Here is a 27,935-nt window from a genome sequence, read left to right on the forward strand (position 1 = left end):
AAATAAATATCCTGAAAAGGGCAGTTTAAAAAAAAACACAACACTTGGGAGTGCCCAGGAAACTTATACCCTTCCTATATGTCTTAATCCTCAAGATATTAACGCATATGCATGAACATTATGATGACTAACTGGATCAAATGGCTTAAAATGGAAACATGTGTCCTTGTAATGGATATCAGACTTAGCTTTTCAGTGAATTCGAGTTGAGCGCTACAATAAATATATGAGATTGCTTATTGCTTAAGGAAAATGGAATAGAACAGCTTCTTGTACTAAGAAGATTTGCACAACTGTACATAGAATCATGACAAAAAAGTGGCCAGTTGATGAAAGTGTTCCTTTACAAGCTTTTACATCCACAGATAGCTGCGGACTTAACGACAACATTCAGTTCCTAAAATACACTCTAAAATACAATGCTCTAGAAATACACCTAGAGAAAACGTCTTGGACCATATGCCAGAGACATGCTCACTGGTTCAAGGACGTGATCCTTGAACATATCACAAAAATGATTTGTCCAATCCCTAACAGAAGCAAACGGAATAATTCCAGCCATGACTGGAAGAATTAAAACTAGTGTAGCATGGAAAACAAACTTACGAATCCATGAGGGTGTCAAACTGCTCCTACCAGAGTTTGAAGTCGGGCCATTCATAAAACAAAATAAATGTGATGTAAAACAATTGGAAAAGGCGTGAAAAATACAAAGTAGTTCACAATGTATGAGCCAATGAAATCCACTTCCTCCCAGGCTATCCACAAAGAATTTGCCTGCCCAACCACATAAGCCTCCTAGTAAAACCAAGATAATCGTTGCTGGCTTAGCCTGACTAGAGCTTGTGACTGTGTGGTGGAATAATAAATAGATGATCACTGAAACAAAACTAGCACTTGCTAGCATATGGGATATTACCATAATTTCGCATGCAATAGTTTGGAATATTCCTGTTACAGTGTCCACTGGGTTGGAAAACCACGAAGACTTTTGTGATTCCTACACACAATTGGAACAAAACAACAATCATAGAAATGTAAAGAATAATATACAATTTATCTTGAGACTTGATATTATACACATCAACGAAATTACCTTGGTGGCTTGGCATGATGTGATTGCTTCTGAAAGGAGCGAGCGTGAATATCTTGAAACACCATAGGCTAAAGCAAGGAGCATGAGTATCATCCCCACCGCTAATTCATCTGCACATTGTCTGCTAAGCTCAACATATGCCCTATTTTGTTTTTCATCTGTGAATGCACTCTCTTTAAACAATGCTTTGGAATGGTTAAACTATAATTTGTTCCTAGCCAACATATTCGACTCTGAATTAATATGAAGTTGTTCCTCTTCAAGTTTAGTCGCTTCATTTTTTGCATGAGCTCGAGTGATTTTAATTGGTTGCTTCTTTCTTGTTCCCTCACAGACTTATCAAATACATTAAGAACATTTTGCTGAATTTGTCAATTAGAAATGTTTGTCCTATCTGAGAATACAGATAACATAGCTGCTTCAGGTAAAGAGCTAGAAAAATTCCTCAGTTGTCTATCGGAGATTTCCTCGCATTGTGGATGTCCATGTAACACAATCTTCTGACAATCCTCTAGAATCCCTAATGTTTCTTTATTCCCATGTATTTCCGCTCTGACATTAGACACACTATTCTCTCTAGAACCCTCTGCTGTAGCTGTATTCTTTTCAGTCAATATAGAAAAGGAATTATCCATTAAAAACTTTGGACATTGTGCATCCTGCACTTCCACATCTTTAATAGCCGAGTTACTTCTTTCAATTTCCCCAGAACCAGCACCACAACTATGGACATTTACTTCGGACTTCACATGATCGAAATTACTCTGCTTCACATTACTAGCAAGAGTTACTTGCAAGGTTGCACCCTCACTACCTACAAATTTATAGTTATCTTCAGAGGCTTGGCCCTTGCAATTTTCGGTTCCCTCTGAAAACTTGCTACTAAGCTGAGATTCAACTTTCATGAAGCTCTGCTGCTTCGAAAAGTCTTGCTGTAAACTGGGTAATCCATTTTCATTTCCAGTCTTCCATGCATGCTCACATGTAGTATCGAGACTGCATACTTTTTCTTGCATTTTTCCCTTTTCATCTGACTGTAGTTGACATTCTTTCTTACTTCGTTTTTTCCTCCGTGTTGTTTTACACTTTATGTCAATGTTGTGACTATTGACATCTGTTACAAAACCATGTAATGAACTATCAACAATCTGCCCAAATGGGTTTGCATTCCACTTTCCTTCAGAATCACATGATATCTTATCATTATCGCGGTATTGTGTTGAAGGTGCTTCTGAATGATGCTTCAAAGTCATTTGCAAACCGTCTGCTTTCAGTATATAAGATCTGAACAGGCAAAACATCACCTAAGTTCCAGCCACAACATTTCTGCTTCCATCTATAATAGTTTAAGGAGTAAAACATGAAACCTATATGGTTCCTTTTCTAGAAAATAAAACTAACATGGGATAGCAATTCCTTTATTGTCAGTCCCATGAGCTGCAATATATATATATATATATATATATATATATATATATATATATATATCAAATGATGGATTAACACAAAGCAATCCAACAGAGCAGTTTAGAGTCTAGACCATACAAGAAAAGGATTTTTACAGGAGTAAAATGCAGAAAAACTAAATGCAAGAACTGTATGGCATGCTAAATATTCACGAGAATCATAACCTCAATAGATAGACTTACAGGGATAACTAAAATACAGAGAATATTACAATTGAAAATGTTTAATTCTATAACTATTAATATATTATGCCATATCTTAGCTTGATTATTAATTAGTATCTGTGGTATTTTACCAACAATATAGTTTTGCATTGCTAATGTTATGATATATTATCGTATGTATTAAATTATGTTAGGGTGGATGGATATTGACAAACAATATTAACTTATCAACTAATGTGTATATTTATGAAATGATATATGATAAAGTTTTGTAAACTAACAAAAACTGAAGTATAATTGAAACATTCACTGAGCATATAATACATTAAACCATTTTAAACATATAAATTAAAAATTGATGCTAAAAAATGTAAGTCAACCAACATTACATCAAAACATGTGCATGATTTTATACTAGCTCAAAATTGAAGTGTAATAAAATATTTATTAATGTACAGTAATAAACACTGAATGGTTAATAGGAGTGTAGAAACAATACATTGCTAAAAAAAACAAAGGAATGCTTCATACAAATCCATCATTAATCATAAGAGAAACAGAAAAAGAAAGAGCTTCTAGCTTTAGTAGGTTTTTAAAATCATGCAAGAATAGCAATGCCTGGTAGATTTCTCAAATTTCTAAAGAAATCAGATGTTTGAAACAAGACTCACCCTTGGTAGCTCATTTGCTGAAATGAACTGCCCCTTTTGATTACTGCTTTCCAAAACCTGAAAATAGGATCATGATTGATAATTTAATTATGAGAACAATAGCACCAAAACTTGTCTGGTTTACTTGCTCAGTAACTTATGAGTCAAAAGCAACAAATAAAATTCCCCATTTCACTTCAGAAGTAAAACATCAGATATATTTCCTATTGCAGAAAAGATCATAAAAAACTTCACAAATAAGATCAAACTAAGGAAGCCATACTCCATTCCTATGATTCATTAAATCCAGATAAGAAAATTTTGTCCAGAACAAATACGAATGCCTCTCCTGGGGCTGTATGATTCCCCACCTTTCATTAACTCCAAGGGTTGGTTGTGAAACCTATTTCTTCAGGCCTAAAGTTTTACTTGCCTCTTCTCTTTGGAGGAGATTAACTCCTTAGGCCTCTCTATACATAAAGAGTGTTGGTTCTCGGAAGCTTCTTAACTCCTTTATTCCATTAGAACTTATATTGAACATTTCCCTCACTTCAAGGACACGGTGGACACTGCTCATCACCTCTTCCCTCTAAAAGAAGAGATCAACAAGGTGGTCAACATAGTGAATACTAATCACATGGAAGTCCCCTTCTCGAGCTCTTTCTCCAAAAATGGCATTCTATTATGGGCAATTTTTACTATTGTAGGATGGTCTCATTATGTGCCCTAACTACATTCGATGTCATTGGCCACATAGCCTGGAGATTCAACTTGGTCAATTGTGTGTTGATTCGTGTTGGTTAAATTTGAGTCAGATCACCCAAAGTTATAATCAATTGAAACCAACCAAGGATCTAACCAGGACTCCAATATGACCAGTCAAAAAACTAGGATGAAGAATTGATTGACTAAAAAGTACAAAAAAATATGCAAATTTTAACTAAAAAATGTAAATACAAACCCTTAGCCACCAAATAAGAAAATTTTTATCATGTATATAGTATATAAGGGAAAATATAGCTAAATGGCAATGACAATGATTCATATCTAGAAACAAAATTCAAAAACATCAAAGTTGTTGAGCACACGCTTATACTAAGAGGGGGGATCAGTATAAGACAATTTTTTCGCTTATTCAAACATTCATCAACCATAAGAAAACAATCAGATATGAGATCTATTAATATAGAATGTGGAACACAAGATTTATGTGGAAACCCTTTCAAAAGAAAACAATAAAACTTATCTTTATAATTCTCTGCAGGCACCAACCTACTCTTATAGATCTTCGTAGGCACAAGAAACACCAATCCCCACTACCGCAAATATTCATAGGTACAAACCTACTAGAGACACCGACCCCCACCACTAAACACCAACTTAGCAAGAGATACCAATCTCTTTGTTTGAGCAACAACCCTCAATTACAACTCTTCTTTAGTGCATATAACTTCTTCAAAAGATGATAGCATTCACACTACCTTCACCAAGCTTGCTTGCTACTTCTACCTTCACTAGGTTTGCTTGTTGCTTTTGCCTTAACCAAGTCTACTCTCTACTTCTGCCTTCACCAGGTTTGACCGAAATTTGAATCTCTAAATGAAATTTATGGTAACTCTCCCAAAGATTGTTTTTGACCTCTACCCAAGAACTTGTACATGTCATGTATCCAATTTCGCAAATATGATTCTGAAATTTTTACCTAACGTACTATAATGTCCCCAATTAATAATTTTGCTAAGGGAAATTCTCAATTTTGCAATTTTGGGGAATAATAAATATACTAAATAATTTAAATTAGGAGAAATAAGTTGTGGAGGTATTAAATAAATTTTGGAGAAAAGGAAATGGTTGGGACTTAGGAAAAGAAGAAAAATTAAAGTGAAGGTAAGTTGTGGAGATTACCAAGAATGGAAATCGAACCATGGGAAGAATCAAACCATGGTATCAAAGCATAGTGCGAGAGAAATCGAACCATGGTATGAGGAAGGGAAAGCAACAATAAAAGGAAGGCTAGAGCCTCATTTTGGGGATTCTATTTTGGCATTTCATTTCTAATTTTGGATTTTGCTTGAGCTACTTAGCCAAGTCAACTAGTGTTGTTTAGCACAAGGAATTTCCAAGTGGAAACTCCACCTCTACCTTCGGTGAACTTCGAGTCTCACCCTAGGAGAGAATTTGGGAGTTTATTACAAAATATTCACTTAGAAATTCATTATTTATGGATGCAAAAGACAAACTCCAGAGGTTATTTGGAGCATCATCTTTCTATTGCAGGTTTCAGGTATTTGCAGGAGATTTTCTACTGGTTAGAGGAGTTTAGGACCATTTTTCAGAGATGTTCCTGTATCTTTTAACTGGGCCGAATCTTCTCTTATAAAGCATGTGCAGGGGTTGGAGAAAAAAGTTTTTTGTTGGTGTTTGGTGTTGATATTTGCTGGGGGTTTTTAGTTGGGAGTGATAGCTATTTTTTGAAGGATATTTGTGCACAATTTCTCAGCCATTTGCAGGAGAGTTTATCATTTCTCAACAGTTTCTCTTTGGTTGGGTGCAAAACTGTGTAGTTGGGAGATTTTCTCTATTTTGGGCATTTGGGAGCAACTGGAATCAGCCCAAATGATTTCTAGGTTTTGTTGGTTGGTGTGCGAGAAGCGTATAGCTAATTTTATAGAATTTTCTGAGTAATATTTGGGCCAAAATTGTACATTCTTATAGTAGGACATATTGTGAGTTCAATTTTGGCTTGGAGTTAGGCCAAACTTTTTCTGGGTTTTACTAGTTTATAGGAGGGGAGTTTGTGGCTACAATCTCAGGTCGATCCGAGCATTATTGGTGTCAAAATTTCAGTTTCTTATCTAACAACAATAGTAGCATCAATATTATTTTATAGGTAATTTGCACATTTTGGGGCTTTCTAGGTCAGCTAGAATTAGCCCAAGAATTTTCTGGGTTTGATAGATTTGGGTGAGAGAAACCTCTAGTTAATTTTGCCTAATTTTTGGAGCAAATTTGATGGTATAAATCACAATTCACCTCCAACAACAATTAAAAAAAAATTTGGGCAGTGTGTTGGGACCAGTGTTACTTGGGAGCGAGAGTGAAAGTGGGGAGCGGGAGCGAAAGCTGGGAGCGGGAGCAAAAATGGTTGTGGGAGCGAAATGTTTAGAAGCTCCCAGTTTGGAGCGAATCCCAGAGCATTTTTTATATAATCTATATATATATATATATATATATATATATTTTACTTTTTGATACATATATGTCAACAAAAACATGTAGAATGATGAATTAGATATAAAAAACATAAAAAAAACATAGATTGATCATTGAACCATATAACAAGAGTCATCTAGAATTTATAATCTTCATCAACCACGTCCACAAGTTAGTAACATACAACATGTTGAGTCTCATGAATCATGATTCATCATTCTTAAAGTTTCAACTTCAAGCTTTCAAAATTGAAAATTCAATATATAACATTTATCATCATTGATCACCAAATTTGTACTTGTAAGCTAAGTTTAACCATTACAACAAATAATATCTAACATGAAATGAAATGAAATGAACAACTTTCACGAAGCATCATATTCACAATTCATTACCAGTGAGTTATAATTGCCAACTTCAAACTTCAAACTTAAATTGTCATATATTGTTTACAAAAAATATCATAATAAATATGAAAGAGTCAACAGTTATGAAAACTACTAGAAACTAGAAAAGACAAGTAAATCTATTATCTACTACTTCATGTGGCCCTTGCCACGAGAAATGTCTAATTTTTGAGTAGGTTGTGGTGGTCTTCTAGGAGTCTCCTCCTGCATAGACTCACAACCAAAAACAGAAAGCACATGCCCTCCATGTGAGGGTGTAGAAGGAGGCGGCGATAGCAAAGGAAAAAGACTCGGAACTCAAGAACTGGTACTGGATGGTGGAGGTGGCATGGTTGTTGCTTCATCTTCCTCTCTCATAAGTTCTGCTTCGAGTTCTTCAAGATGTATAGTGCCATCCTCCAAATTATCATCCTCTGGGTGGTTGTCCCAAATTTTATATGTTGGATCCTCATAAGACCGATCACAGTAATGAATCAACAACCTCAAGTTGTAGTGCATATAAACCAAGCTTTCTACCTAGTTTAATTGAGTCTGTTTCTTGTCACATTATGTAAAGTTGTAGGTGCTCCAACACCTCTCTGAAGAAGAAGTATTTACAACCCGTGAGAGAAATTTTTTTGCGAATTTTGGCAAAAGTCCCTGGCTGCCATATGCTTCCCACCATGTGAGAGCATCAAATCTGTCTCTATATTCCATTGCATGGAAGGAACCAAACAAACTAGTGCAACTGAAGTATCTTCCTAATTCAAGGCACAGACTAGTACAATCCTCCTTGTCAGTTATCAACTTGTCTAATTCTTGCAAATATCCTATGGATACCTCTTCATCTATATGGGGTTTGATCCTAACCCCATCCCCTGGTGTAGATTGGCCCAACCAAGATGCAGAGTAGTATTTTGGCGTAAGAATATACACCAAGGCATGTAGTGGAACATTATGTTTATCCCACTGTGTACACACACAATTGTGAATCAATGTATACAAGTTGGGATCATCTTTATGAGCAATATATTTTATTTGCCCCAACATGGTATCCATCTGCTCATACACCTCCCCAATCACTGGTTTATTTGTATCCACAAACCGAATCATGTGATAAATGGGCTTGGTGAATTCCAATACTTGCCTCACACGTGCCCAAAACATACCATCAAGAGCGATCTCCTCCACCTGTTCAAAACCTTGTCTGTCAGCTGCATTTGTAGCCCTTTCCTTTAATACCTACGAGTGTGGACTTCATACCATGCTAGCCAATGATTCTCTTACCTTCAAAAGGTGACTGAAGGTGAGGTAATAGCTACCAAATCTAGTCCCCGCAATCTTCAACAACTCCAATCTTGAGTGACTGCAGAAAAGGCCATGGGTATTGCTATGATTTGTAATAAATTTTATCATTTCTTTCCCTCTCTTGTACAAATCACCAATCCATTTGTATTTTTGGTTTTTGTTCTTACCAATATCATGCATCAAAAGATTCATTGTGTGGACCAAACACCCAGATCAAAATATGTTGGGTATTTATCCTCAATAATTGCTGCTGCTGCCTTACAATTAGGAGCATTATCAGTGATGACTTGGATGATATTGTATGGCCCAATACGTATAATTGTTTCAAGTAAGGGTTCTGCAATGTTGATGTCGGTCTTGAAGTTGTTTGAGTAATCATATGCTAAAACAAAGATGGAACCACTAACAGACACAACAAGAACACTTATCAATGGATTGCCTTTTACATTTGTCCATCCATTAGATACAATGGACACCCCATGGTCAGTCCAAGAATTTGTCATTCTACTTAAAGAATGTGATATTTTTGCTTTTTCATAATCAAGTCCAATTGTTCTAGCCTTTTCATACCCAGGGCTCTTGTATCCTTTAGGGGCATCATTTATGGCATAAACTATTTCATGCCAATAAGGTGAGCGAAGAACATTGAATGGTATCCCACATGCATAGAGAAACTTGTAAACTTTTGAATCCACATCATTCCTACACCCTTCATCAAGGAAATCTGATATGGTTCTACGCCTTAAACTTGGTGACCTTGTACCTCCATATCCACTGCCATGGGAGGATGCTAAAGGAGTTCTTTGTGCATGCGATTGTGAGCTTGGTTCAAAGAAACCCTTTGATTTTTTAGATTTGTATTGGGCTTCCTCCTCTTCTATGATGTATTTGTCTCTATCTGCTATTGACACACCTGTACAAGTTTTGATTCCTATTGGTTTATCTCCATCCCATGGCCTTTTCCAGCAAAGTTGCTTTCTGGCACGAGTGTATGAACCTGTGTAATTATTGTTGCACTGGGGCCAATGAAATTTAGTGGTTCCACCCCCTTTCCCTGCTTCAGACCTATTAACATATTTCCACAATGGGGTTTGGTCTTGTTTAGTTTTTTGAGCTGACTCATGTTCACTCTCCTCCAACTCCTCCTCACCAAGGTACTCCTCTTCGGGGTTTTCATCATATCCACTATAACCCACTTCTTCATCCCCTTTTTCATTTTCAACCCTCCTTTTTCTACTCTCGAACACCATAATATCCAAAAAGTGAACCAAGAAGAAGAAAATGCCAAGAATATAACCATGATGTTTGAAATTTTAGGTTTTGAATCTACAAAAAGATGGAATGGGAAATAGAGAAAAAATTTATTTATTTATTTAGGAATGAACATTTAAAAAAAATTGCTAGAATAGAGTGTAGAGCCTACCTTTTTTGCCTTCAATCTCCCCTTGCAAGCTCTTCAATCTCCCCTTGGATGCCTCTCCTTGCTCCTAGCTCTCTCTTTCTCTCTCACTCTCTTGCTCTCTCTCTCACTCTCACTCTATCAAATGTAAAACGAAATGAATATGAGGGAGAGGGTTTATTTATATTACCCCCCTCCTTTCCCTTCCCTCCTTCCCTCCCTTTATTTTCGTCGCTGGCAGATTTTTTTTCTTGGTCGGCCGTCACTTTTTTTTTTTTTTCCTCTTGCGGGCGTCGCTCATCGCCGCTGGGAGCGATCACTACCCGACCACTCCCAGGTTGGAAAAATCACTCCCGAAGCGACACTCCCTAGTTCGAATTGGAAAATGGTAGGGAGCGTAATTTTTTTTTAGGGAACGCACTCCCGAAATCGCCGCGCTCCCGACCCACTCCCAAGTCGCTCCCGCCCAGAGCGTGGATTAGGAGCCAGATCGAGGGGGGGGGGGGGCGCTCCCCTGCAACACTGGTTGGGACTAATTGAGCCATTTCAATTGGAGTTTGCTTAGATCTTCACCTATGTATTGCATGCTTGCATTAGCAAGCCTAGGTTCTATCATTCCTTGCCATTTATGTACTCAAATTTCTATATTAATAAGATGGCTCAGTTGTTTGGCTCAATTTCTTGTGTATTTTGATGTGCATGTTTGGAATTTGTTTATTGTTGTTTCTTCCTTGTACACGACTTTTTTATTTGCTGTAAATTTCAATTTGGAACATTACAGGGGCCTTTGTATGTCTTCTCAAGGCTTTGAAAATTTCACAATCTGAAAAGAGTCCCAAAAACAAAGTTATAGCAAAAACATCAAAGTGACTTGTTTGACATTGATTTTAGGACCATACAAAACCACTAAATTCCACAAAGCATATCTCTAGAAGTATAGCGAACCAAATTATGAAATTTTGACTGCATGCACCCATAGATCTCGCCTCCATCTCCTTAAAATTTCGTAGTCCGAAACAACCTAAAAATAAGCCATAGCGAAATTACAAAACTGATATGTTTGAAGCTGATTTTAGGAGCATTCAGGAACTTGAACTTCCACATGGCATATCTCAAAAAGTATAACGTATCAATGTCTGAAATTTTGACCACATGTACCCAGAGATCTCACCTCTTTCTCCTCAAAATTTCATGGTCTCAAAGATCCAAAACAATAAGTTATAGTGAAAAATCCTAACTATTGAAAAATAATGTAGCTATACTCGACATTTTTCATTGCAAAAAAATAAAGAAGAAATTAATTTGTGTCATCTAAAAGTTGGCCCAAACAGACCTACAAGTCGGCTCCAAAGGGTTCTTCATGTTGGCCCCATTAGGGCTAATTATCCCACACATGACGCCTATATATATGAGCTCTTTGGCACTCATTTCAGCCAACCAACTCATCAAGCATTCGATTTGCAATTAGACAAGTAATACCACACATGCAAAGGATGGAAAGAGGACTATTACAGCTGTGATGACTTTCTTTTGGTATCTACATTGAAGTTTGGCTTGGGTTTATTCACATTCATTCCACCGCAAACCTAATCTCTTTGAAAGCTGAAAACCGCTGAAAAGTTTGTTGATTCTTGGGACTGTGATTTCGTTCTTTTGCCAGACGTTGACCGAGGGTTTTTGACAATAAATTTGGGCCGAGCTTCTGTGGACATTTCAGGACTATTTTCGGCCTCTTGTGACAAGGATCTCAAACCATAATTTTGGCATCTTTGTGCAAACCTTATTCATTGGAAGAAAGTTGATTATCTCTCTTACTATTAGCAGAATTTGACTGGTTTTGATTAAAGACTATTTTTGGATTTGTTGGAACAATTTTGATATAACTTTGATGGAAAAAACCTCTCTCTCATAACGAAATAATTTCAGGTTTTCCCCTTGTGGGTTTTGTCCTGGCAATGAGCCTAATCTTGGTGTCTCTTGTCTCTTCTTTATTGTCTACTGTTCATTGTCTACTATGATCTTTATTTACTGTTCTTGTTGAAGAATTGATGGTTGAAATTTTTCATGTATAGCTACTTGTTGATTAAAGTATAAAGAAGGAACTGTTTGCATCAATAGAAGTAGTTATCAATTGTGAAAAACTATTATAGTCATTGCAACAATAGAATTTCAACATGGTATCAGAGCGAAGTTGGATTCAAGAGTAGTATAGCCTAGTTATAAGCCAAGATCAATTTGAGTTTGAGAAGGGTACTTCTATGGAGGGACAATCGAAATTCTTTGTACAGGCGTACTATTACCCTTCAGTTTCAGACCTCTGAATTTCTATTCTATAGCATTACGAAGGTCTGAGGTTCTAGTCCAAGCCACAGTAGAGATCCGAGGCTCTTACATGGAAAATAATTTGAAGCATTTATATGACTACATGAGAAGGGCCAAAATCCTTTTGTAGTGGCTGTCGAGAGAAGGACAACTTTTCCTAAATGGCATCGATACGCTTGCAGACCTGAGGCATTGTCTCTTTGAAGAAAGTGAATTCCCTGTGACATGATACTGGCCTATTCTCTATGCGAGCCTCCTATAGCAATTCATGAACTACCTGTGAGCTCTATGGCAAGGTCTCCAAGGAAATTGAAGGGTAAACAAATGAAGATGACCTTCATTCTCCATCTCTTCTAAAACCTGATCTAAGTTCAAATCCTATACTACTGATTAGATCCAAAGAACAAAGTTCAGAGGCTCTAAGGTCTATGCCCCTTATTCGAATTATTTGGAGAACCTTGCTTGCTTGTGGTCCGAGAAGATCTGAGACTGATATCTGTAATCCGTGCATAATCCTTAAAAATGATCTGAGTCGGATACTAGGGTTGTTAAAAAGTATACTTCAAAGTTTCCAAATGTTACAGTGAGTATGTTGTTGTAAGATTCGAGTTGTTCTGAGGTGAAAAATGCTACAATTGCTTGATCCATGCATTACATAGTTTACATGATCTAGTGACAAAGGTATGTTATATGGAGTGCTCAAATTGCAAAGAGTATATATCAATGTTGCGAACATCGGCAAGGGTCCGGAAAACCAAAAAATTGTAAAAATCAGGTAAATATCGGTAAAAATTGGCAAACATAGGCAAAATTAAGATCAATAAAAATATCTGCAAAAATCGGCAAACATCAGCTAGGCCAAAAAATCGTGATTTCAAGATAAAATCGGGATGTTATCGAGATGTTCTCAACACTGGTATATATTGCGTATAGCATGTACAACATAGTATGTATGTGATAATCGAAGCCATCTCCTAAAGTATGATAGTATATGATGTGAAGTACACTGGAGTATGTATGTGAGTATGTTGTAGCTAGGTACATGATCCAAAGTTGCTATAACAATTGCTAAATAATGATGTGAGTCTCAGTACACCCTTATAATATGTATGTCATTAACAATGATTCGTAGAGAAGACTTGGCAAACAGTGTATATGACATGGAAGACACCCTTGGTATGTATGACATCGCAAACAATATGGCAAACAGTGTCTATATGACATGGCAGACACCCTTGGTATGTATGACATGGTAAACAGTGTGTATGATATGGCAGATTGTATGTATGACATAGCAGACTGTATGTATGACATGGCAGATAGTAATATGATTGTGACCTGAGTTTTACCCTGTCAAGATCTGAGTTGTTACAATCCATGCAAATTGTTACAGTACATCTAGGACATGCTACGAGAGACACATTTAATATAAATTGAGAGGTATGTAATGTATAGTAGGTACGCAATGCTTGCATGAGTAACAATGATCGGAATATGTACAATTTGGGTGTGATTTTGATGATATATACTCTTGTATAAGTTCTCGAACATATGTTTGATATGTCAATGGTATGATGCAACATTGATTGACTTGACAGTAATTTTATATGATAATGAAACTTGGATAGTATATGGGACTAGGTATATCCCACAGTGATGGTATATGTCAATATGGTAGTAATTTCAATAATATGTGATCGGTGTATTCCAAAAGGAATTATAGTCATCTTTGAGGATGTGCTCCTATGGCCAAAATTTTGCCTGTTGCATTAACAAAAAGAACCAAGTCTATCATGGGCAATGATTGTAGCATGCAGGATTTGTGACAAGTATAGGCTCCAAGTTGCCTTACATTTCTGAGGAATTTGATTACATGAATTGTGTGGAAGAAAGAAAGTTGAGTATAAGAATACTACTTGAAGTCAAGAAACTCAAATATAGTGCCTCATATAAATATTCGAGTAGAAGAAGGACGATACTCATTGCTAAATAGCCAACCTATAGCTCCACTATAAGTTTCCAAATTGAAAGGATTGTTTTTGGTTTCTTGTTTTGGCTAAAGACTTGCAGATCTCTAAGGGTTTGAACAAGAAAGTCTTAGGGTTTGTAAAGCCCTGGGATTCCCATTGTTAAAAATGATGAAGAATGTGAGAATGACCGATGAAGAATAAGCATTAGGGTTTGGGATTAAAACCCTATCAAGTCAAAAGGAGCTACAAATGAAAAACCTTGGGCATGTGGATTAATTACTTCTCTAGATCCTGAATGAATTGACATCTTGGTAATGAGGTTGATTTGTAGGATGGATGAAATTTATGATCTCTCATGGAGAATAGTTTACCATCCCCTCGATGATGACATCATGCCCTAACATTATGACATCCCCTTCTTGATACTTGGAAGGCTGACATGGGCACTTTTATGGATCACATTAGGTTGAGGGGGCCTTGCTATTATGCATCCATTTCATGAGGACACATGACCTTTGGGATGAGATGCACCCATTAGAGCCATTTATTGCACTTTTCAAAGAGACACGCTCCTTTTGGAGAATGACGTCACCCTTGAAGGAAATTTAACTTGCAAGTGTGGGTTAATTGAGGCATTTTTTTATGTTACATCATTTATTTAGCTATCTTTCGGGGATCAGTTTATGACCTCTCCAACTTGTAATCGTGATTTATTATTATTTTAGGGCTTTTAGGCTAAATTAGGGGAAATCAACTCAGTTAGCCCAACATAAATAGAGGGAAGTTGATTTTCCTTGGATAATTGTCACACTTGGAGATAAATGGCACTAGCTAATTGATCTTTTCTCTCTTATGCACTATGGAGCACTAGTGCAACAAACTTCTTATGAAGGATGTTTTGCAAATGGTTCTCTCTTGGATGATTATTGGTAAATTATTTGATGATATGTGCTATGCTAATGTATGTATCTTCTTCCATCTTGTTCTTGTTGATGAATTAGGATTTAATGAAAATTTCACCAGGGTTCTGTTAATGTTTTATTGCTCTAAAATCTCCTTGCAAATGATTTTCATCAAGTTTCTATTGAGGTGACCAAGGTTTAGCTCCTTCCATTTCAATCTCTAATGAAGAGAAGAGGACACTAGGGTTAAAAAGTTGAATAACACAGACTTTTATTCCTTAATTTCTTTGAAACCACATCCATCTCTTTTCTTCCATAGATTTTTACTCATGGACTCCACTAGTCCTAGATTGAGAAAGGCTCCAGTCTTATCCCCTGTGCTAATAATTCAAAAACCCTAAATATTTTTATATTATATTTTCTAGAATAAATTATGACTATATTACATCAAAGTCATCCATTTCAACATTATTTTCATCAGAGTTAGACTTGTATGCATTTATTTGGAAAAGTAAAAATACCATTTTTATGCAGTTTTCAGACACAATTTAGGGCTAACATCAAGGACTTATTGTGTTGTTATATGTGTTTTCATTAATTGAAAATCACTGTAATTATTTCCTCTATTTATTCTTTATTTAGCACTAATTTTTCACTTGTTTATCATAGATTCTAAGGCTAAATTTTGTTGTTGTTATAATTTTATTTGCATGATGCAAATTTGTTGGTTAAAACCCTAATTTACAATAGCCAATTGTAATTTCTTGATTGCATGTATTTGGGAACCCATTTGAGCCTCCATTGGTTAACTTAAGCCTTCTAGATTGAACCATATGAACTCTTGAACTTGTCTACTTGGAATTATACCACAAATCATCCAAAACCCTAATCATTGTACTTATCCTTGGGGTAAATCATGGTGTAGAACCCTTAGGAGGCATTTAGCCTAAGTCTATTTGTGTTACTTGATCCCTAAGATCTTGTAGGGAAGCCTCCTTGCAGTGGATTGTGTCCAACCACAGAAATGAGGGGAGTAATTGTGGATGTGACAGTGGTAACTCTCCCACTGTGGCTCTTAATCTATGTTGTTTAGTGAGGCTTTGCTTTGGATTTTGCGGTAACAGTCTCTATGACCAAGACATTGAAGGTGGCTTGAATAATGTTAAACTTCCATATATCCTCCGTAAATCATGGGATGCCTCTATCATTAAAATTGGCCAGTATCACCTTGAGCCACATAAACAATCAATGCAAGGCATGTATTAGCTTTCACAATTTATGTGAGTAGACTTCCCCATGCTTACTAATCACATGCAACCTTGTCTTCAAAAGGTGGTTACATATAAAAGCAATGGATTCACATTACACTTGGCTCAAATGACTCCATACCACAGACTTCATATATGTGTCAAACCAAAGGAAACTCTATAGAATTTGACCCATTGGGTAGGACATTCGCTTCTGATGGTAAATTAGAACCCACGAAATGGAGACACAGAGAAATATTACAAGGTGTCTCCACACAATTTCCATGCTATAATGTTTTGAGTGTGAATGAGGACGGATGACCCCAATACAAGGTTGCTTCATTTGAACAATTTGGCCACAACTAAAATGTGTTGACCCCATATCATGGCCTTTAACATTATACTTGTGGGCAAGTGGAGTATAAAAACTCAGAAAGAAACATATATATTTTATTAATAACTCAATGGTGATTATTGTCTGAATCATTAGTTGCTTCACACTTATACAGGTTCTTGGTTTCTTTTCCCTTAGCACATCTATGTTTAGGGTCCCATTTTTCGCCACAACGTTTGCACTTGCCTTCTTTCATTTTTTGCATTTCCAAGTTAGATTTTTCTCCTTCACGAAGATGTGGTGGAACATATTTTGTATTATCCATGTTCGAAATTTTGGGAAACCTTCGTCTCAAATATACTCTTTCAACTTTTGGTCACTGCATCTTTTCCTGCTTCTTTTCAGCTTCTTTTGCCTTCTGTCTTGCTACTTCTATAGAAGTGATGTCACGAAGCTCAAGCTTGGCCTGGAGATGGGATTTAAGTCCCATGATGTATGACTAAATGAGACAAGTTTATGATAATCGAGGTACTCGTGTAGCTAAAGTTTCCCATTCTCGAGTGTATTCGTCCACATCTCCTTTTTGTTGCAGTCTGTTGAGTGCTGAGAAAAACATTTCTTCCTTGACACCTCGGAACCTCTTAAAGAATGCATTTTTGAATTTCTTCCCACTGATAGAAAGTGTCGTCTTTTTCCACCACATATACCAATTATATGTTTCGCCTCCCATTTGCATGGACACATGCCTGATCTTTTCATCATCATTGTCAATACCGTAAACCTCGAAATATTATTCTACTTTATTGAGCCATGCAACACTACACTTCTCGTTACCATCAAATTTGGAGAGCTCAAGTTTTGCTCTTTGTTGATATGTAGTAACTGGTGGAGTGAAGAAGGGGTATTGATTCATGAACTGCATATTTGAGTATTGATTCCAGAGTTGCATATTTTGAAAATTCATGTTACTATTTTGTTGATGGGGTATGGACGATACTTTTGGAGACTCTGGTTTCTCATGTGAGTCTGACAAGTTTGATGTATCCGACAAATTGAGATGTTGAGTACCTTCATTATTCTGGGTATTTGATCGGGTGTAATCTTCAACTTGTCACAAATACAGGTCAACATCACCATTGCTTGATTATGATTTAGATCCACCTTATTTGAAAGGATTGCATGATCCTTTTTAAATTTGTTATGGTTCTGCTCGAGCTAACTTTCTATTCTCTTGGTTGTATCCTAGAGCTCCTCGAATTTTTTGGCATGTCCAGTTACTTTAGTCTCCAGATTTATCAATTTTTTATTAAAATTAGCCATTGACATTGACGACGACATTGAAAGGGTATATGGTGGTGTATATTTATCCAACTTTAACCTTTCTCTCTCTCTCTCTCTCTCTCTCTCTCTCTCTCTCTATATATATATATATATTATAAATTTATAAACATATTATTTATTTATTTTTATTTATTTATTTTTAAACTTTTTTTAACTAAACAATTATAAACAATATAGTTATTTAAAAACTATTAGACTAACTATATAATTATAAGCTTAGTCTAAATAAATTTTAAAAACACTACGTGCTGACCAAATGGAAAATGATGGTCATGGCAGTCGGAGGCTCGAGTAGAACAATGGATGCGCGTCCGGGCCGAAGCTAGAGATGGTGGCATGATGAGGTGAATAGGCAGTTGGTTTCGGGTGTTGTCAGAACAGTGACGGGGGACGAGCGCGATGGGTTTTGGCTTTTATGAGTGGAAGATAGCGGAGCCAAGGTACAAAGTATCGGGTATCGATGCTGGACTGCGACACAAAAAACTAGGGACACGACGGAAAAATAGTGGCACAACGTATAGGAACAACAAATGGTGATAGTATGAAGGAAATAGGGTGTCGAATGGACAGAACAGTCGGCGGCTAGGAACAAGCGACTAGAAACAATGAGACGAGCACGATGGAGAAGGATGATGTGGCGTGGAGTAGTGAACTGTGCAGTGAGAATTTTTGCTGAGAGCCATAAACCCACTCTAATACCAAATGGAGTATAAAAACTCAAACATAAACATATATATTTTATTAATAACTCAATGGTGATTACAGTGAATGAGGACTCAAGCTTTAATATAGCCCAAGAGCCATTACATGAGGGGGCATGATCTTTGATTGTGCCCTTTAGTCTAAAAATGGAGTTAAGTTGGTAGAATAATTTTATAAACAATAACAAGATAAGGTGCACTACTGCCTTAGGTTGCATTGGTATCTGAATGAAGCAGGCAATAACCTTTAGTTTTGTCAACATATCTACCCTTCATTCAAATAATACAAGGCCACTTTCATTTATGTTCCCATCAAGGTATAAAGTAACACTTCATTAGAAGGTTAGGTGGTTAATATATGGGATAGAGGGGAGATGGACAAATAAAACATTATAAGTGCCTCAATGTGTTCTATGACCTATCGCATTGTATTTCTCCAATGAAGATAAGGTCTAAGGTGTAGAAAGGGGTGGCACCATTAAAGTAATAATATACTTAACTCCACATGTGTGCCAATAAGGAGTATTCCTCACAAAGGTTTTGTACCATGAAAGCTGAAGTAGTACCCTAATAAACTCCACCATAGGCCAAAGTCATAACAAAAAGAGATCAAGAGATGCATGAATGTTAGGTTAGGCTAACCATGAACAACATAATCACCCACCAGTGATATTCCATAGCACCAAATAGCATCTTACAATCATCAACTAAAGCATCAATGATCCGTTAATGAAAAAGGTATTATAGACTATGTGTAAATTTGCTTATGTTACTTAGTGCAACGGATCAAAAAGATTGCGAATAACATAAACACATAAATAATTAGAAAACACATTCAAACACATCAACACAACCAAATTTAATAAAAGAGTTCACCAGACTTCCTGCCTACATCTCCTAGTCCTTTCGCTTCTAGTGCTGACCTCTTTATTTTGTCTTCAAATTGTTGTTACAAGTATGAGCTCCAAAACAGAGTCTCAAATAAGAAAATGGACATCACCCCTGTGTTCAGCTCGATATTTCGAGTCAAACGAGTATAAACTCGACCATATCTAGCCACTGTGACCTCCAGACCCCCTAGAATGGTCCAAAACCATAATCGTTCGTTCTGTTTTGGTGATATGGTAATATATACCATATGTAGTTGCAATTTGCGGTGAATGTGGGATAATGCGATAACAGAAAATCAAAGGTCTGACGGTTTTTGGGTTGACCCCGACTGTCCGGCCTTTTTCCGGTGGAGATCCCGTCAACCAAGTCTCATTCAATCCGACGACTATCGCGTCACCCGCTTGCCAACTGGCTTGGCCAATATCCACCATCGATCAATCCCACATGATCCAATGGCTATCATGTCGTCCGCTCACTAACTAACCCGGACAATCTCCACCATAAATGTAACCCATCTAATTGAATGGCTGTCGTGCAATCTTGCGTGAAATCTTGCACGACTGATATCAGATCGAGAGTGCACGAGAAAAGTGGTTTTCTCGTGCTATGTGTCACCCGCTAAGGTTAATCGTGTGAATTTTAGAAAATCTATTTACCACCTTTAGGGCGCGCGAGATACCACTTCCCACTTTCCTGCTGGAACTCAAACTCTTTTTAATAACCACATCGCGTCCGTTTGAAATTCTAACCTACTTGCATGTTCTGATGCGATATGCGTCGATCTCCTCTGATCGGACAACCACCACTTCCCTATGATTTCCATCAATTTTAGCAGTTTGCCAAATTTCTTTCTCATCTGTCACATTGGGATTTCATGCCAACATTGGGCAAGTCTAGGCTGCTATGTGTCAGCACCGGATTGGCCCGTGTGAACCAATCACAAATTGCCATGTCACCTTCTCTGCTGACATCATCCAGAACCTGTGGCTCATTCCCGGGTTGCCACATATCCTGCTGACGTAGGCATTGACTGTTGACCATTGACCACTTGATCCACTTTCATCTGCATTTGAAGACTTTGATCCGGAGGCAAAAATGAATCAATTTTGGATCACTCCTCCCCACTGGAATCTTTTGGTCCACCAAAAGTTGTTTTAGTTGTCGAGTAAGTGAGGATAAAGTTCCATCACTTTTCCAATCTCTATCCATCGTGCTTTACTTGGATTTGTACCTTTGAGTCCAACTCGAAGATACTTAACATTTCCCGGTCGTGAAGTTCTTATCCTCTCGTCAAGAACTGTGTCCTCCTGTAGCTCATTGAGATACTTGGGCAAAAGATCTTCAATGGAAGGTAGCTGACCTTGCTCTTTGGGATCTTCAATCAATGAAGGTTCATACAATCGCAATTTTTCAACATTTACGACGGAATAGATCTGCATATAAGTTGGTAGATCTAGGCGGAAAGCATTTTCACCAATTTTGTCAAGTATTTTGAAAGGACCATATCTAATTGGTTTCAACATTTTACCTTCCCCTTATAGTCTTTCTTTGTTTATGTACAACCAGACTTGATCACCAACTTGAAAACTATGCTCAACTTGATGCTTGTCATGTCGCGCCTTATACTTTGCTTGGCTTCTTTCCAGCTGTTCCTGTACTGCCTGGTGAATTTCCTGGATTTGTTCAATGAACTTGGTTGCTTTGTCCACATCATTGTGTCCATCAACTGCTATGTCTTTACCAAAGACAAAATCCAAGGGAGACTTTGGTATAAAACCAAAACAAGTCTCAAAAGGAGATCTCTGAGTAGAAGAATGTTTTGCATGGTTGTAAGCATGCTGCACATAACAAAAATGCTCATCCCAAAGTTTGGGATGCTTGCTGCAATATCCTCGAAGCAACTGTATCACTGTCCTGTTGACCACTTCTGTCTGACCATCTGTTTGCAGATGAAATGTCGTGCTCTTCTTTAACTTTATGTCCATTAACTCCCATAGACTTGACCAAAATTTCCCGACAAGTTGAGAATCTTGATCGGATACAATAGAAGTGGGTAACCCAAAATGAACCCATACATTTTGAAAGAACAACTTTGCAGTTTGTTCAGCTGTGACTTGTTTATTACATGGTGTCAAAATACACATCTTACTGAACCTATCCACAACTACATACAAATAATCATGACTCTTTCTAGACTTTGGCAATCCCCCAACAAAATCCATGGATACACTTTCCCAAGGATGAGAAGGAATTGGAAGTGGAGTATACAAGCCTAATTTTCTATTACTTGGCTTGCTTGTAGCACACATAGTACATCCTTTAATATATCTAGAAACTGTCTCATTCATTTGTGGCCAATAGCAGAATCTTTGTAATTGTGCAACTGTTTTACTTACACCAAAATGACCTGATATGAGAGAAGTATGTGCTTCTCGAATTATATTAACCCTTTCAGTTTGTGGAATGCATAACTTTCCCAAATGATATAAGAGTTTGTCCTTTTTGAAATAATCCGATTCTTCTACCTGCTTGCCATGACTTAAAGTTGCATATACATCCTTAAAATCTGTGTCTTGAGCATATTGTTCAATGTAACTTTCATGAATTACCGAATTATGCTCAAGTATTGTGGACGCATTTATAATTGGTCTTGATAACATGTCTGCAACCTTATTATGTATTCCCTTCTTATATCTGATAACAAGATGAAATTGTTGTAGAAAACCCATCCACCTGTAATGTCGTGACTGTTGCAATTTAGTTTGTGAGTGTAAAAATTGTAGTGGTTGATGATCTGTATGTATTATTGTTTCTTTACCCATTATGTAATGTTTCCACTTTTTAACACTCTGAAATAATGCATACAATTCTTTATCATATGTAGGATAGTTAACTATTGTTGATGTGAATATCTCAGAATGAAAGCATATAGGCTTTCTGTGCTGCATCAACATTGCCCCCGTGGCATATTCAGTCTATCTTGATCTCAAATGGATGCTGAAGATCTGGCAGTGCTAGTACTGGCGTTGTACTGATCCTTTCTTTCAATGTGTCGAAGGCTTTCTGTTGTTTGCCTCCCCACTGAAACACCTGTTTCACACTTGTCAAAGCATGTAAAGGAGGTGCAATCAAAGAAAAGTTAGCAATAAACTTTCTCCAATATTACGCTGCCCCTAAGAAACTTATAACTTCTGTAGTAGTTGTGCTTAGGCCAATTTACAATGACTTCTACCTTACAGGGATCTATCTTCAATTCACCACCCCCTACAATATAACCCAAATAATTCAAAGATGTTATGCCAATTTCACATTTTGACAGTTTTACATAGACATTTTCTCTTTTCAAAACATCTAAAATATGCTTTACATGTTCATCCCATGTTCTATTGAAAACAAGAATATCATCTAAATAGACTATTACAAAATCATTAATGAGTGGTCTAAATACATCATTCATGACTCGCATGAATGTAGCTGGAGCGTTAGTTAAGCCAAAAGGCATAACCATCCATTCATAGAGTCCTTGCTTCGTTTTGAAGTAGTCTTCCATACATCCTATTCTGCAACTCTGATATGATGGTAGCCGCTTCACAAGTCCAATTTAGAGAAGTAAACTGCGTCTTTTAACTGATCTAACAAATCATCAATACGAGGAAGAGGATAACGATTCTTTACTGTGATTTTATTTAATGCTCTAAAATCAATGCACATTCTCCACAACTAGTCTTTCTTTTGCACTAACACAATAGGTGATCCGCACGATGATTTTCTTGGTCGAATAAACCATTGATCGAGCAACTCCTGTACCTGCTTCTTTATCTCTACATTCTCTAGAGCTAATAACCTATACATTCCAATGTTAGGTAGTGGAGCATCTTGCTGCAAATAAATCTCATGTTCTATCTCTTGCTTGGGTGGAAGCGCTTTAGGCTCTTGAAACAGAATATCATAATCGGAAACAACTTTAACTATATCAACTTTTTGTTTAGGATTACAGCCTTGGAATGCATCGGATTTATCAATATCATTTGCTTTTACAATCATAAGTAAAAATTGTTTACTTGAATTTACAATTCTTTTCATCTGTCCTGAATGTATGAGAGAGAAATTATCTTTGAGTTTATGGGCCCTTACAATATATTCAGTTCCATCCTTAGTGAGTTGATACTTATTTTCAGTTCGATAGAAGATAGCATTTCCATCGTACAAGTATGGACTTCCTAATATAATTCCACATATGTCCAATGGGACTATGTCTAACTCAACCTCATCTACAAACTTTGACCCAATAGCAAAACGAAGTTTACATTGTTTCGTAACTTTTAGCTTAGTTTTATCACACACTCAACCTAATGGATATGGATTTTTATGAGGTTTTGGTTCTAGACCCAACTGCTTTACAATTGATTCAGAAATCAGATTAACTTGTGACCCACTATCAAATAATGTATCAATTTTAGTATGCTTGGAAATGAATCTAATATGAAATAGGTCATTTCTTTTCCTCTCATCATTATCATTATCAACAGAATGTGAAGAAGTACTTGTAAATGCTTTAGATTCTTTACCTTTTATACCTATAGCTGTAACCGTTGTCTCGTCACCTAAATCTGATCCCAAGTCCTTTTGAATAGCAGCAACATTCTTTCCCTCTTTACTCCCGAACGTCTTAGGCTTCAATTCTGGATGCAATGACCAATAGTGTGCCTCATCGTGTCCTTCCTTCTTACAATGATTGCATGAAGGTTTATCCTTCTTCACAGTGTTTGTTTTCTTCTCTTTCCATTTCAGTTTCTTCTTGCCTTTATTCTTGCTTTCAATAGGTTTGGATGATTTCCCAACATCTTGGGTTACATTTTTACCTCTAGCTTCTAGATGGATTGCTTGAACTGATACATCATCTAAGCTAGTTGGATTAAACATAAGTATGGTATGCCTCAAGTAACTATGAAGACCACCTATGTATTTCAAAAATGTCTCTGGTGAGTCCAATGATATGCCTAATGTTAAAGCTCTCTTATGGAATTCCTGCGTATAACTTTGAACACTTTGACCTTTTAATTGACGTAGTGTTTGCAAACTCATCATTGCTTGTTGCATATAAGCCAAAGGATAAAATTGCTTTTTAATAGCAGAAACAAATTCATTCCAAGTTGAAATGATTTTACCATGCTTTTGGAGATCTATTTGTGTCTTGCCTTCCCACGATACAAGTGCGGTTCCTCCAAGTCGAAGGCGAGCAAGCTGAATCTTCTTCCTTTATGAAACAACTTTTTGCACCCTGCAATATACCTCAATTTGTATTATCCAATTATCAAGCTTTTCAATGTTAAGTTCTCCATCATAAATTGGCAAATCAAATTTTACATCTAATTTGATCAAAGAGGATTTCTTTTTCTTCTTCTTAGAAGAACTAGTTTTATGAGAAGAAGACGATGACGACGATGATGGTGATGATGGAGGAGATGGTGGAAGCTTTTCCCTTGTCTCTTTATCTAGAGGCAAAAGAAGAAAAGGTTCCTCTGCTCCTTTGTCTGGTTTAGGTGATGAAGTGCCTTCACCTTTACCCTTTTTCAACTCATTATACATCTCTTCCACCATTGCACGTATCATCATGAAAACGTATCGTCATGAAACTATCCAAGAATTGGGACTCTGATCCAAGTGGAGTTTCATTTTACATCCTTCTTTGCAAAAAGACCCTTCCAATCTCTGGATTCGCCTCAACAAATTCACCTTCACCTCATCCGAGCCTCAACCTAGTAAGCATTCAAATCTCCACACAAACTTGTCAAACCTTAAAAACCTTGCTGCTCTGATACCACTTGATCCGTTAATGAAAAAGGTATTATAGACTATGTGTGAATTTGCTTATTTTATTAGTGCAACGGATCGAAAAGAATGCAAATAATATAAACACATAAACAATTAGTAAACACATTCAAACACATCAACACAGCCAAATTTAATAAAGGAGTTCACCAGAATTCCTGGCTACGACTCCTGGTCCTTTCACTTCCACTGCTGACCTATTTATTTTGTCTTCAAATTGTTGTTACAAGTATGAGCTCCAAAACAGAGTCTCAAATAAGAAAATGGACATCACCCCTGTGTTTAGCTTGAGATTTTGAGTCAAACGAGTATAAACTCGACCATATTTGGCCGTTGTGACCTCCAAACCCCCTGGAATGGTCCAAAACCATAATCTTTCGTTCTGTTTTGGTGATATGGTAATATATACCATATATAGTTGCAATCTGTGGTGAATGTGGGATAATGCGATAACATAAAATCAAAGGTCCGGCGGTCGTGAAGTTGACCACGACTGTCCGGCCTTTTTCCGGCAGAGATCCTGACAACCAAGTCCCGTCCGATCCGATGGCTATTGCGTCACCCGCTCGCCCACTGGCTTGGTCAATCTCTACCATCGATCAATCCCACATGATCCAACGGCTATCGCGTTATCCGCTCACGAATTAACCCGGATGATCTCCACTATCGATGTAACCCGTCCAATAGAATAGCTGTCACGCAATCTCACGTTAAATCTTGCATGACCAATATCAGAGTGAGAGTGCGTGAGAAAAGTGGTTTTCTCGTGCTACATGTCACCCGCTAAGGTTAATCGCGTGAATTTTTGAAAAACCGTTTACCACCTTTAGGGCATGTGAAATACCACTTCCCACTTTCCTACTGGAACTTAAAGTCTTTTTAAAAACCACATCATGTGCGTTTGAAATGCTAACCTACTTGCATGTTCTGATGCGATATGCGTCGATCTCCTCTGATCAGAGGATCACCAATTACCTGCGATTTCCATCAATTTTAGCATTTTTCCAAATTTCTTTATCATCCCCCACATTGGGATTTCATGCCAACATTAGGCAAGTCTGGGCTGCTATGTGTCAGCATCGGATTGGCCCATGTGAACCAATCACAAATTGCCACGTCACCTTCTAAGAGACATCATCCAAAACCTGTGGCTCATTCTTGGGTTGCCATGTGTCCTGCTGACGTAGGCATTGACTATTGACGATTGACTGTTGACACTTGATCCACTTTCATCTGCATTTGAAGACTTTGATCCGGAGGAAAAACTGAATCCATTTTGGATCAATCAAGAACATAAACTTCTAACCCTAAAGCTCCATCAATCAAACATCTGCAACAATGATGAGAGAACCAAATACTAAGAAAATCCACTACATAAGCCACATCACATCCCATACTACTAATATCCAACCCTTGGGTGGCTAGAACAAGGCAAGCACATGTGAAAAGACCACCTGGAAGCAAGCACAATCACAATCCAACAAGAAGAAATGAGACTCCCCCAACCAAAGATCTCCATCAAATGATATAATTCCATGAAGAGATGGGGCTCCTTAAAGATGAATCCTCCCAAGTTAGACCAATAGCTCCAACAAACAAGAAGAAAATCTCCATCAATTTGATGAAAATCACAGGTGGAATCTCCTACAATATGAGGTATAAAAGAGTAAAACTTCAGTGTATTGTTGCATGTGAGATTGTTGGTTTTGTTGTATTATATTCTTGCTCAAATACATAGTAGCAGGAGGATGATAAAGTAAAAACATAAGATAACATGCAGCAGAATTTAAAAATGACACCAACGAAGGAATAAATAAATTTAAAGCATGTTGGTGAATCAGGTTGGCCATAGACTGACTGATTACAGACTGGTCCATAAAATTATGCAAAACAAGGACCAGCCTAGCTGCTTCCTCTATGTATCCTAAATACTACCATTCTTACACAATACCACAGCCTAAACACTATATGCAAAATATGAGATATGAATACTATTTCTTAGCTAAACTGAATAATCAGATAATTAGGTTATATGAAATATGAACACAATAATGCTCTTAGAATTTTTCTTGACTTGTCACTAACATCACCAATCAAAGGGGACAAATTAAAAATCAACTATATCCCAAATTCTCAGAAGGGCAATCTCCGAGTTCCATTAGCAAGTGGGAAGGATGCTTTCTAAACTTCTTTAAATCAGGTAATAAAATGTATGTAGCATAGCAATTTACAGGAACCATTTTGTTTATACAAATCACATTATAATATTGCTACTGGCATAATGAAGTGTTCCCAGGGTTTGGTTCCAACCAGTTGAAATGATTTCTAGCAGACTTGTGTTTGGGTGTAATCTAAATCTACTTGGGATTTACATTGTATTGCCACATCCATACTTTTGTTATGCTGGCCAATTCATCCCATTCCACTATGAATACAACCAATCTATAGAATTGAAATGCAGTAGGTTAAGGTTTCTATCATACTTACCTCAACTAAAACAGAGGCAACTGCCATGCCAAGAGGATAGCCAAGAGCTCCAACCATATTGTCCTTTTGCAAATTTATGAAAGGTTCTCTTCTATCTTCTTCATTTAGTGACTCTGCTGAAGTTGCACTTTCTTTGGAAGCAAATAATTCAACAATATTCTCTACTGCCATTTGTTTTGCTTGAGTCAAAATTCGTAGAACTAGTCTCAATTTTTCAAAGGCCAT

General features: G+C 37.0%; 2 protein-coding genes across 2 annotated transcripts in view; both read right to left on the bottom strand.

Annotated features, from left to right (window-relative positions):
• LOC149246569 (protein PIN-LIKES 7-like) overlaps positions 1–1,189 on the bottom strand; it is a 33,189-nt gene extending 32,000 nt beyond the window's left edge. The window contains exons 1-2 of the mRNA XM_089441849.1: positions 1,097–1,189; positions 920–1,000 (exon numbers count right to left, since the gene is read on the bottom strand). Coding sequence (XP_089297975.1) covers positions 920–1,000; positions 1,097–1,189 — 174 coding nt within the window. The remainder of the gene's footprint in view (positions 1–919; positions 1,001–1,096) is intronic.
• Positions 377–27,935, bottom strand: LOC149246570 (uncharacterized). Its single transcript, XM_089441855.1, has 5 exons — positions 27,711–27,935; positions 3,399–3,455; positions 2,746–2,753; positions 1,097–2,380; positions 377–1,000 (listed from the first exon to the last, which is right to left on the bottom strand). The coding sequence occupies exons 1-4, from the start codon at positions 27,933–27,935 to the stop codon at positions 1,468–1,470; spliced, it is 1,203 nt and encodes a 400-aa protein (XP_089297981.1). The 3' UTR covers positions 377–1,000; positions 1,097–1,467.

Source organism: Pinus tabuliformis, chromosome 7, assembly GCF_031772625.1.
Source record: "Pinus tabuliformis cultivar Carrire ecotype Pingquan chromosome 7, CPIR1, whole genome shotgun sequence".
NCBI lineage: Eukaryota > Viridiplantae > Streptophyta > Pinopsida > Pinales > Pinaceae > Pinus > Pinus tabuliformis.